Genomic DNA, 14,349 nt, shown 5'->3' with positions numbered 1-14,349 from the left:
ATAAGTTATTAGTCGAGTGTGTCGATGCGTCGGTGTCGTCGTGTGTGTGTGTGTGTGTGTGTGTGTGTGTGTGTGTGTGTGTGTGTGTGTGTGTGTGTGTGTGTGTGTGTGTGTGTGTGTGTGTCTGTATGTGTGCTTCGCCTCCGCGCCAATTTACTTAAATACGGACCTATATTTAAATATAAAAAAAAAGTGTGTGAGCAGGAAAGGGGAGGATGAAGCTACTTGGCACTACTAAGAAGGCGATGCAGAAATAAAAGGGATAAAGGTGTCTACGGTATATAAGGATGGAGTTCTCAGGGATGTTTATCATCACAACCCGATCTATTTTGTTTGAGGCTGCGGAAAAAAATCTGAAAAGTCGGTTTCACTCTCTCAGCTGATGAGAAATCAAATGGGGACTGGAGGAGGGGTTGGGATCTGATCAAGAGAAGAAGAGAAAGAGAATAGTTCCGAAATTGGGAGAGGAGAATAATATAAAATATCACGGATTGGAGGATCAGAAGCGAAGAGGGTGGATAAATTTAGTAATAGATTGTCGTCGGTAGAAATAAGCGAGTAAGATATTTCTAGGAAATTAGTTAGTCGGCAATGGCGATTCTAGGCTGATGATCCGCGGACTTCTTCTGTGATGCAGGGTTCGTCCCCATGACTTCCTCGAACGCGCAGTACAATAAGACTGAGGGAATTACTGAATATGTATATTATATATGTATACATATATAATTTGTATATGTGCGTGCGCATACACACACACACACACACACACACACACACACACACGCACGCACGCACGCACGAACGCATTTACATTCATGCACATTCACACTCATACGCACACGCACACATGGGTAGATGTAGATATGTGATACAATAAAAAGGAGATTTACTAATTAGTTGAGTATAAGAGATCTTAATTGGTCCACAAGCATTCGGTAGATTCTGAATGATTGACAGACAGAGGCCACAGTCGGTGCAGGAAGACCAAGTATAGAGCGCAGCAGTCGGTTACACGGTTTGCGAGTCCTCTATTTATATCTCAAAAAAAGGAAATAATTCCCTTTGTCTAGGATCCAATTGTTATGTTGCAGTGTCGCGTAAGATTTATGATTTTTATTAGGTCCTATCATTGTTGATCTCCCGGTTGATTGACATTTATAAGTTTTTAGTTGTTTGATCCTCCTTTTCAAATCGTTTCAAAATTTTTTCAAATCGTTATTAGGGGATTGCACTTGAATCTCATAAATGTCATCAATACGTCAAGACGGACCGAATCTTTCGAAAGAAAAGAATCGTGGCGTCTACAGGGCATAATATAGGCATTATGGAACTCATTGTAATTCTTCAAAAAAGGTTATTAGTGCTACTTATCTTCAATCTCTTTCTTTTCACGTCGTATGCAACACGTAGAAGAGACAATAAATTAGTATAATATTAATATAAAACTATTTGTCTCAGAAACGATTGCTTTTGACCTATGTTCATTAAGGTTCTTTTGCTCAATATGAGTGTACTGTCTACCATATAAATAATAAATAATAAATTATTTTAAACACTTTGTAAATAATGAAATTATAAAGTGCAATGTATGCTAATGATAATCAATGTTGAAATATGAAATGTTGAAATATGAAAAATGGATGTAATGTAAAAAATCTTTAAGAAAAATATTACTTGTAGCACGTACATTATATGTACATTATATATGAAGGAATTATTAATATAAAAATTCTAATATAAAATTTTATATCTCGAAAATATATTAATTTATTAACTCTTGTTAAAAGATGAGACAAATTGAGAATATTCAATTTTATATCATAGTTCAATTAATCAAGTCACAAATATATAATCAGTTATTATATATCCCCGTATAACTTAATTAACAAATAAGCTTGAATGTAATCTAGTTATTAACCAAAATTATTCGTATACAATTAACGTTGTTTGAAGTTCTGATTTTTCGAAACATACACTTGTAACAATTTTTATATATGAATATTCTCTTTATTTATTTTTTAATATTTCTATATATTATACAAAATACCATTTATAACGTATAATATCGACATAGATTTTTCCATTTGCTTTATATGTGATACATCATGTTCACATTATGCATTGCATGCTGTTCATTTTTATGAAGTAAAAGTGATTATCGATGACATAAATCATAACAATAGGAGACAAATCTGTTGGCTGCAAATTATATAATTTATAGGTGTAAGTTCGAAAAATAAATTTTGTATGCGTTGATTTGCTGAGCTTCTTACCAATAAAAAATTATGTATAATCATAAAGTGACTCGTAACTATTGAATCGAAGTGATATATTGCCCATTATGATTTAAACTCTGGAATTCAATCTGTTTTTTTTTAATACGCGACCATTCAACGGAATATTTAAATCTCGATATGTAATGTCGGTTGACATACTCTTTTTTAAAACTCAATTCATATTGATAATAGAATTAAATTAAATAGAATCCAAATTAATAAACATATACTATAAATACATATACTATAAATTAATAAACATATATTTTTACATAAACTATATATTTTTTGTTTAAAGCAATTTTAAATAGAATAGGATTTGTGTTATAAATTGATTAATTTAACATGATCTCGTATAACATTAAAAATTGCTGAAATATATTTTTTATATAATTTTCTATTAACAGTTTTAAAATTATTTTATTTATTAAAATTTCTTTGAATAAAATTCTTTTGATGATTATTAAGAATTGTTTTCTTTCTCTTGTGCTAACATATTATTTTTTTTTTCTCAAAAACCAATGCTTTGTTTTTTATAAAAAGATAAATAGTAATAAAAACAATTTGTTTATTACAAAAATTTTATTACATTCTGAAGATATACATAGAAAAATAGATTATAATGCATACTTTATTAACATACTTGTGAACATTTTTATATATCTTTATTATTTAATTATGTGATCAATGAAAGTTTTAATGATTAACTTATTGATGATATATCAATAAATAAATTAAATAGCAATTATGCGAGAAAGTCGAAGTTTAGAAATGCCTTGAAGGGGAGCAACTATTTACGGCATCAAATTATCCGTGAAACTTTCATTTTGATCGTTTGTAATCTGCATGCGAGTCCGTTCCTTCCCTTGCGATGAGTTTGGACAACAATGAGAAACATATGCTTGTCTTTATATATAAATTGTTCAAAACAATAATTTCAGTTAGAATTATAATATTCATTTCCACATAAGTAGAACAAGTCTCTTTTTTTCATGATATGTATAATATAATAATATATGTATGTATGTATATATATATATATATATATATATATATATACATGTATATGTGTATAATATGTAGTAATAACATAAGTAGTAATAACATTAAAATTTCTAAATCAAATAGTATTTTTTCATAAACTATTAAGAAATTTTATAAAGATTTTACTGTTATACTTAAATTATACTGCATGTGTTACTTATTTTATATATGTATATAATTTTTGATATAAACAATCAATTATATTTTAATAATATTAAATTAAATTAAATTAAATTATAATTTAACAAGAACGATAGCGATAAAGTTTTACATCAAAATTTTTAATGATTTTAAAATAGCAACTCTTTCACATCAATTAAGTACGAATCGATTAAGAGGCAGAAGACGGAATTGCCTGTATACCTTTTGTTTTTCATCAAGGATTTAATCAACCGATAATTGTTATATATAATATATATAGCTCATTCCACGTCAAAAACTTTAATACTTCATTGATACATACGAAATAACGGCTTATAATATTCTCAAGGATAATTAAGATTCTACCTTTCCGGATTTGACCCAAAAATTTTGGGTTTTAATTAAAGGTTTATAGCCAGATTTTAGGTTTAGGTGATCATTATTTTTCCATTGCGTAAGATGTAAAACAACACTTATTTAAAAAAAAATAAGAAAGAATTTGTCAATTCTTGTAAGTAATGTTTATGTAGAAAAAAAATCTTTTTCAGTAATAAATTTTTATAGTAAAACACTTGACATATACTAACTTACTCTGGATCAGAACGATTGTAGGTAACTCTAAAAATAATTAATAAATAAAGCATTATTAAATTTCTAGATGCTTTTGTAGAAATTAGTTTTGCATTATATGTAAGATTTAGTATTTAATAAATTATTATTAGAAATGTGTATACATGTACATAAATATAATTAAATGTTAATTGTTATAAATTATTATTTTATAAAAAGATATAGGTGTACATGCAGCTTAAATATAATTTGCTAGTATTTAGTAAATCAGTATTGAGAAGATTTATTAAAAATTGTTTAAGCAAAAACTTGCAGTATAATAAATTAAAAAATAATGCATTTTAAATCTGAATAGTTAAAGAAATTAAAATTGAGGAATGTAGAAAAGTTTGATATTGCTATTTATGAATTTATATATATAAGGATATAGAAAAAAAAGAGAAACTTTCTCTTTTAAAAGATTATTTTTGGTAAAAAATAAATGGAGGATGCAAAACGAATATTTAAGAATTTTATAATTTATTTAATAATTATGATTTATTTTATGATTTATTTAATAATTTAATTATTTTATTTTATTTTCAGAGAGACGTTGCCAAGTATTTTAATTATATCTGTGGATTATTACTTTTATTAATTATGATCTAAAAATAAATAATTTTTAAATGAAATTTATGTCTCCATATTTAATATTTAATTATTTAATTATTGATGTTGAAGTTAATGCTATTATTACTCGTGCTAAAAAAAGCTTAATAATAAATTTATGTCCATTATGTGGCATAGTGCAGTAGCTATATTTTAGAGTAGGTGGAAAGTTCATAAAGTCGAGACAACTTTCCGAAACTCATTACTAGCGAATTGGTCTTCTAGTGGTGACTCAATCCAGACATATAGATATTCATTTCAATAAAATGAATATATTTTGCTTGTTTAAGCTAGTCATTGTTCTCTTTGATTGCGCGCTAAAATCGCTTTGCTGTCAACACATATTAATTCACAATTCAATAGACGAATAATTACAGATTTAATTTAACTGAACCTAATTGTTCATTTAATCATTTTTTTCTTATACCGATATAATTGGATATATGCACGCACAAAATTATTAACGTATAATAAATCACAATCATCCATGGCTGTAATATAATCCAAGTCTCACGTGAAAATTTATTCCTGTTTGGTGTATCCAATATTTGATGGTATTTTCAATTTATGAATAATTAGATGCAATATGAGTTTACATAATTACAAAACTTGGAACATTTTGTAACTCTATTAAATTATGATAATTCCAAACAAATAGATAAAGGAAAATAATTAGTAAAATATTTATCAACATCCGTAAGATGATGTTATTTAAAAAATTAAAAAAAATAATAACTAATAAAATAAAGGATTTTATGAAATTTATTTGATATTATATATTTATTATCGCTTTTTGTTTGTGTGAAAAATTTTTTTTGAGTGATTTCATTGCCACATGAAAAGAATAGTTTTGCTGAAGTGTTTCAAAATTTAGCTATATATATGTATATAGATTTGAAAATAATTTTGTTGAACTATCAAAATAATTATATAAAACGCTCAAATTAATTGCTAAAATATCAAAATTTTTTTGTTCATTATGTTTAAGTTTTTTACATAATTATTTTGATGAGCCAACAAAATTATTTTCAGATATGTATCCAAGTTAAATTTTTATATCAGCAAAATTTGCCCTCCGAGTTTTAAATATTTGAAATGTTAAAAAGAAATTTTTTTTTCATTGTATGACTTAAACCTTTTCTAGTAATAAGTGTTGCATGAAAGGAACAACTATTTTTATTATTTATTAATTGATAATTAAATAGATTTTTATAAACTTATAATTTATTCTTCTGACTTATTTACAGAATATATCTATAGAATTATCTATTTATGTACATTATTAAATATTTATATGAACACATATTGTATGTTAATATATTTTGAAATATATTAACATACAATATGTGCTCATATAACGTTTTTACTTTAATTGTTGCACAAGTCAATTCTTGAAAATAAGACAAAATTATTTATGATATATTAAAAGCAAACATCAACAATAAATCAAATTTCAATAAATCGATGTTATTCCTGATATCTTTGATCAATACTTTCAATAAGATGAGTTGCATTGGTTTTACTGTGCATCTGCAGTAGGAAATCTGATACGGCTCGCAAATGTCACCTCGCGATTCCCAGAACGCAATTTCAATTGGAAATCACTGACGACCTCTGTGAACCACATCTCTATGCGATGTAATTAGAAACGGCGTCGTAATGAAGCTGTCAATTATCTCTCGACGATGCAGCAGGTCGTTTCCATTCTCGATTTGTCTCATCGAAACGACGATCCCAAATGATGATTAATTGATGGTTATTAACACTTGATTTATAAACTTGCTCAGTTAAAGAACTGATCTTTTAAAATGACACACACACACACACACACACACACACACACACACACACACACACACACACACACACACACACACATTTAATTTACTTTAACATAATAATATGACTTAAAACAACTTACTTTAAATACAAAATTTCGTTTTTATTTAAAAAAATATATCTAAATTTTTTTTAAATAAAACAATCATCAATCAGAAATTTCCAGGTCGATTAAGAGCAATAATAGAGTAGAAGTTGGTGCGTTTGATATCTTCACAATAATATATTTCAATTCTTACATAAAATATTATATATAATACTCGAATGTTTCAGTTTCATTCGAGCCATCTTTAGCGATGGAGTAATTACACGTGTTGGTTGTAAATTATGTGATATATTAAATCCAAGAGTGCAGCAAATAGAGTCTCTCATTTTCAAATTTAAGAGAAATTTAATTGTCAAAAAGCTATGACTAAATGGTCGCTGTAGGATAAAAAAGAATTGGCGCAAGTAGTGAAGAAAAAAGTAAATCTTGAAAAGATTTACTTACCTACTGCACTCCTTGACCGCACACTGTAAAACATTATAATAATGTATCGAAACGTAAATTAAGAAAAATCATTCGATACATTGAACTTTAATATCAAACAACGTTCGTTTAAAAATGAGCATTGAAAACATTACATTGAGTGTGAAGGAAAGAGAAGAAAGAAAAGATAGAATAAAATAAACACATATTTAAGACTAAGTTATTTTTTTTAATAACTTAATTATTGAAATAGTATTTTTGTATGTAATAAATCTCATATACATGGATGTATCATGGATTCAATTCAAATCTGATTCTTATCATAGTCCTCATTCTATAGCCCTATAAGAATTAGAAAATGTTTTTGATCTGAGTACGAACAGGATTTATTTGCAAAAATTACGAGTTCAATCAGCGTAAATACGTTCTTTTAGCTCTAGTGTCCTCGAAACAGGAACATCGGTTGCATCGGCCCACGTATTTTGTTAGTGACATTACTCACAGCCCACTAAACGGGCTTTTCTCGTCTACACGGCCGATCGCGTTAAATTACCGCGCATCGCGGAGACTGCGGCGATATTCGCGTGCAAAACTCGAGTGATATTGATACATTTCGCTTTGTATCGTTCATAGAATCGATAGCTGCTCCTGTGAAGCTTGAAGGATTTGCATTCCTGTCGAATCATTCAAACTCGACAATTTTTCACCAGTGCATCGTTTCGCTCAATGTTCTATGGAATTTCCGAATTGGTTGGATACATTGCGTATATGATATGTCACTTTCTATTAGATCTTCTCAATAATTTTCAGACACACTGTTCAATATAATATTTTTTTTACATCAATAAAAAACATTGAATGTCACATCAATATGGAATAAATGAAAACTTTCGTTTTCATTTTGTTTGCTGATTTTGTAGCTATCACAACAAATGATGTATTTACATTAATTTTAGAAATTATGTTTTACATCAATTCGAATATAAAATTACATTTTTGTTATTAAATATCTTTTACTAATAATAAAATGAAAATTTTAAGACGTTAATATAAAATTATGTCAATATAAAATTAAAGCGAATAATTAATTGCTTTGCTGTAAAATTAAATTTAATAGACATTAATGGGAAATTTTTAAAAATTATTTTTGTTTTAATTGTCATGTTCTTTGGAAATATATTATACTTTATATTATACTTTAAACACAATGTCGTCTTGCACTATTTTTAACACTGAGAGCTGCTTAGCGCTTAGATATGATTATTTATTATAACATTACTATTAAACCGTTTTATTTATTTTTATATACTTATTTTTTATTTGATTTATTTTATTACATTTTACATGTAAATTATTATTTATTACAGAGAATTATTAATTATAAGTTTTTATATTTTATTTTGAACATACTGAAAAAAAAATGCTGTTGATTCAATTACTGTTACATAAGTGATTAATTTATGTATATTATTGACATAAAGGCATAAATTATTATTTCGATAATCAAGATTTTTATGTCAATAAAAATACATGAAGTAATTACTTATGTTAGTGACAGCCCGTAATATAGACTTTAATTGAATCAACAGCATTTTTTCTCAGTGTACAAACTTCACATTTATACAAGAGACCAGTTCCTTTAATCTTAGCACAATTTTCATAAGTCGAATTTTTACAAACATTGCACTCCAGTCTTCATCAAAATTTTATCTGCAAATAACACAATTAGTTTTGTCCTCATCTTGTTTAATGTTTTCCTTAAATACTAATATTTTTTTATGGCATTCGCTGACTTTTGTTTTTTATCTTTATTTTTATTCTTACTTAGATTATCCAATATCGTGCGTCACTTCATTGTCCAATACTATCCGAATGACATGCGATGAAAAAACAACATTGAAACGAGCAGCTTTAAAAAAAAGCAAGGTTTTAAATCTATAACTTCATGCCAGCATAAACAGCAGCTGTACAACAAAATGCACAATAACACTGTCTTTATGATCAATATAGAGAAATCCTGGTTCTCACGTATATGGACTTGTTATTTGAGAGTGGCTTAATAAGTGATTTGAACAATTCTCGTCTCATATCAGCCGCTATATATCCAATCTTTTCCTATGTTACATATTCATGTCAAGAAATGTAATATTCATGTCAAGAAATGTAATGTTGAAATGTATGTAAATAGAAAGAAAGAAACTTTAATTTTTTAAAGTTTAAACATATATAAAAATAGTTAATGTTGAAAATATTTTTTCTTATTTAATTTATAATTTTTATAATGTATGAAAAAAGGAAGGCAATAAGCGTAAACGCGTGTGCGTTAACAATGCGTTACTTCAAAAACAATAACCAGAATTGCAAATCTTAATACTAACATGATTAGGTCTGTTTGTTTATTTGTAATTTTTAAAACATTCTGCACGATATTGAAATAATAAATAAAAAAAATGTAGAAACAAAGTAAATAAATATACTCGAATATTTTAGAGAGAGAAAATAAAAACTCGAATAGTAAGTAACAAAAAAGTAAGTAAAATGAATAAATATATTAGTCGGAGTATTCGTTTTATAAAAAAAGAAATATCGTATTTGTTTGTCGTTAATAGTATTTTATGATTTTATTGCGAGTTTTTCTATTTTTATGTTTTTTTTTTAAATATTTTAAATTCTACTCCGGTATGTATTAAACTCATTACACATAATAGCTATTTAAAAAAAATAATACCTTTTTTATTTAAGATAAAAATGGAAATAATATATATTCTAGATAATAATAAGAAACAGATACTTTATATAAATAATTATCTAAATAATTTGATAACTGCAAACATTAAACATGATAGTTCAATTTGTTAATTATTGTTAGATTTCTCTTCATAGTAAACAATCTGTATAAAGCTTTGTTAAACAAAATTATTCCACTGAAATTATTCATCGATTTTGAAAAAAGAAAACAGTTATTTAATTCTTAATACAACAGATATAATATCATTGTAAAAAAATCTGCTAACGCGTTCATGTCTTTGTCAACTTATTCCTTCAAGCATGAAAATGTATGCAACACTGGTTCATCTCGATCGGCATCGTTTCTTCCATCAGCTTTCCTTTTGCTGAGGACGAATAGCCTAGGTCAAGCATTCGTGACGTTATGTGGGTCAAAGAACCAGTTCAACAACTGGGAACGATACCATACGACAGACCGCCTGTCGACGCCGATGACGTCACGCGACGCTATTCTCGGCGCAACGCCGACGCATTTACCGCGGCTAAAAATAAGGACTGCAGCGGTGCACTACCAAGTGCATAAGATGACAGCCGGCCAATAAAATCGGCTTGCTCGCTTCGTTGCAGTACTAACAATAACAATACGTAACATAACGACGTCATTGCATGCAGACGGTTTGGTTCCTTCACTTGAAGTTTAATTCAGATGTATATAACGAATGCGAAGATAATAAATAAACATCAATAACAATCAGTAAATAAAACAATTTAATGTCTTAATTATAAAATCTTATATTAACTGTATTTATTAAATAATTGTTATGATTTCTAAATAAGTAATAAGAATTTTTGATAAAGTCAATAATAAATAAAAAGAAGTAAACTATTGCAATTTATTTAAAAAAAAACTCTATTCGACAACTTGTTTATATATTAAAATATATTATAATATATTATAAACATAAACGTTTCGACATTTCATCAGTTATAAATTGTGAAACCATCATGATTATTGGGTGTTTTTCAATTATCAATAGCGTTTAATTAATGAAAGAAATTATAAAATTGATTGTTAAGCTTTAATTTACTTGTAAAGACATTTTAACAAAGGACAAGTTTTGCATTCGATTTTGACGCACGGACATAATTTCAATATAATAATTGTTTTAAATTTATTCACAATAATACATATTAATGCAATTGTGTGTGTGCTTAAATCTTATCAACAACATATTGGGGATGACTTGATGGAAAGATCAAAACATTTATATTAATAATATATGTATAAAATAAATTGTCGAATAAATTTTTTCGTATAAAGATTGCGATAGCTTACATGCTCCTTTTTATTTATTATTTACTTTTATATTTTTTATTTTTGCATGTAAATTAGATGTATATGTAAAATTTAAAAGAACATAGAATTATTTTATGTTAATATCTTAAACATCATATACAATTAAAATTGTTGGATGGATAAATGATAAAATGCAGATTAAATTTCCCATATATAATATAATATAATATATAATATATAATATAAATTTCCATATTTAAATATATAATATACAATATAAAGAAAGTTACATACATTTAAAACTAAATCCTAATATTTCATTTTTTTGAATAGTATATTAAATGAATATTTACATAAGTATTTATTCTGAATAAAAAAATAATAATTAAATCAAATTAATGGTTCTTGTATTAAATAAATATGTGTGTACATTTAATAAACATTATTTATAAAAGTCAAATAAATATTTATTAAAATTTAATATTTTTTTCAGTGTTATATAACAAAGAGACAAATATCAAATATAAGCACTATATAAATATGTGAAATACATTTTTTAGAAAAACATTTAGTAGATAGGTTATTGTATAATTTACGTCATAGTCAATGCATACCAATTTTCATAATGGTTCTTACGTGCTCTATAATGCTAAACAGAAATGACTCTTACATGTTGCTCTATAATGTTGCTCTATAATGTTGCTCTATAATGTTGAACAGAAATGACTCATGGATATAATGCAATAGAGACAGTAGCAATAATGAGAATTTAAATGGTGTATATACAGCACACACTGTTGCGCTGTTTGATTAGTCATGCAACAATACAGCGACATTTCTTGTCATTGCTTTGATCTTGGGATAGTTCCAGTCGAACAACAAGTTTTCCTATACCGATATACGTAGATATGTATTCCCTCATGATATTACATGTCATATATATAAACGCAAATGTCGATACAGATGTGTATAAGATTGCTTTGCTATAGAATGTTATAACAAAGTTTATCGAAAAAATAAAGAGAATTTATGATATTTGTACTTATATTAGAAACAGTTGTATCTTACATACAAACGAAAATTATTATAGTTATTGAATATAATTGAAAATTTATTGAACATGGTTAAAAGTTATTGAATATTATTATATAAAGTTAGATAATATCTACGTTATAGTTAATATCTACGAAAAGTTTGCAAAATCAATTAACAGTAATATCGTTGTATGTCTACTTCCAGAGTTCGTGTCGAGTATTATGTGAATGAAAATACATTCAAGGAACGACTGCAGTTGTACTTCATCAAGAATCAGCGTTCAAGTAAGTAAATTGATTATGTTTATGGTAACTTTTAAATTGTAGATATGTGTAACAAAAGAGAGAAGTTTTCCTAGAAAGCTAAAAGCTTTCGTAAATTCAATTACTATAATTTACATTGTCAATCATAGAAATATTAATTAAATTTGTATTTCAATTATATTCTGTTTTGTTCTATATTTCTAATAAAAACCGTGATACGATTGTTACAATTACTGTAAAAATGTTTGCTGCAATTTATATAATATCATAGATATATCATTACATTTGATATCACACATACATACGCATCTTTCATTGTACAGAGAGATTTGCTATCATAAAACTCGTATCTATAGTTCTATCTCATGCTATTTGGTAGCATCATTACATTTTATATTAAATTGTGACACGCAAAATACACACAATAAAATATATATGTCACGTTTTATCTATCTACTTTTACATAATTTTCCATATTTTCTGCTTTATTAAAACAACTATAAACATTAATATATTTCAAAATATTATTACAATTTGGTACTTTAAATAAAATATAACAATAAGATACATGTATATGGAGATGAAAATATTTTTGTTAAAAATAATGACACAACTTCCGAGATAAGTTTAACTACATCGCCGTATCAATGTCATATTTCTACCAAATTTGTCGTCGGAAATAGCGAGATTGTCGTCAATGGTCTTCTGGCTTGCCGCGGTCTCGATTGCTTCCTTTTGAAATAGCGAAGCCATTCTAAAGGCAATTTTAAGAATATCACCACCATTTCTGTGGATATTCTGAAAGAGCACAATTGTGCTCTTTCGGAACTGTAATGATGATAATAGATATTGTGCCACTACGAATTCTTCTTGTGCTAGTGTTGACCTTTTCATCTGACCTATGCATTAAGATGTAAACCTAACAGATCAATGTTTTGTTGCTCTTTGTGAAATTTGTCGCGGACAACTGATTAAAGCGTCTCGTTAAAGCCGTCTGAGCGGTCAGTACTCGACTTAAGCATAGATTAATTTAACAATAAGTCTTATTACTTCTAAATTTTTAACATACTATGTAATTTTTTCTATAGATTAAAAATAGTAAATCACAATATCTTTTCATTATTTATTATGCTATACAATCTATATATTTTTAAGCGATTGTTTATCATATTGAATTCTATTGCACTGAATTTTCAATAAATAATTTTTTCAAATTATTCTTTTATCTCATAAAATTTTCACTGTGATTATCAAATTTAGGAATATTTTCAATTTATAACTAAATAATTTACAAAGTGTTGGCCGCCTTTAATTGTACATCTTTGGTGAAAGATATTTCAGCATTAGATATAACTTAAAATAAAAATGTTGAAGAGAAGAGATATTAATATTTTTAAAATGTTTATATAAAAAGAAGGCTACTGAAAGTTTTGAAAATATTGAAAAAAATTTATATCTAAAATTTAATAAAGAAGGCAATAAAGGTGTTTCAATTACTTTTTAAAATTCACATTTATAATTGAGATTATAAATCTAACACACATGTATCTATTATATAAATTGAAATGTTATATTTTATTAGTTATATTTAGTGAAAAAAAAAAGAAAAATAAAAACTAATAAAGATTATATACTTACTAAAAAAAAAAGAAAAATGAATTACAATAGAAATGTAAATTAAATGGAAATGTAGAAGTCAAAAAAGAAATGAAATTTATGTTTCAGGCTTGAGAATACGACTTGCCAATCTTTTCTTCAAGCTCTTAACATGCTTCCTGTATATATTCAGGGTTATTACCGACAACGATCCAACGTTCGCAGCATGGTAAGCTACATTAAATATTCAAATAAATCCTTTTAAGCAGAACTTAAACGTGAACTTCGTTTTGAACTTAATTAGTGGATTTTGAACTGCTTAAAAATTCGTTACCTGTCAAAACTGGATTTATTTTATTTTTTAATCAATTTGTGTGCGTGCGTGCGTGCGTGCGTGCGTGTGCGTGTGCGTGTGTGTGTGTGTGTGTGTGTGTGTGTGTGTGT

The 14,349-nt window shown here is 26.7% G+C and overlaps 1 protein-coding gene across 1 annotated transcript in view; it reads left to right on the top strand.

Moving 5' to 3' along the window:
* Positions 1-10,138: 10,138 nt before the first annotated feature.
* Positions 10,139-14,349, top strand: part of LOC105627382 (potassium channel subfamily T member 1-like) — a 56,730-nt gene continuing 52,519 nt past the window's right edge. Inside the window, exons 1-2 of the mRNA XM_012208665.1 lie at positions 10,139-10,289; positions 14,035-14,134. Coding sequence (XP_012064055.1) covers positions 10,139-10,289; positions 14,035-14,134 — 251 coding nt within the window. The remainder of the gene's footprint in view (positions 10,290-14,034; positions 14,135-14,349) is intronic.

This window comes from Atta cephalotes, assembly GCF_000143395.1.
Source record: "Atta cephalotes unplaced genomic scaffold scaffold00008, whole genome shotgun sequence".
NCBI classification, from domain to species: Eukaryota; Metazoa; Arthropoda; class Insecta; order Hymenoptera; family Formicidae; genus Atta; species Atta cephalotes.
Note: the sequence above shows the minus strand (reverse complement) of the source record. Positions and strands in the feature narration are given on the sequence as shown.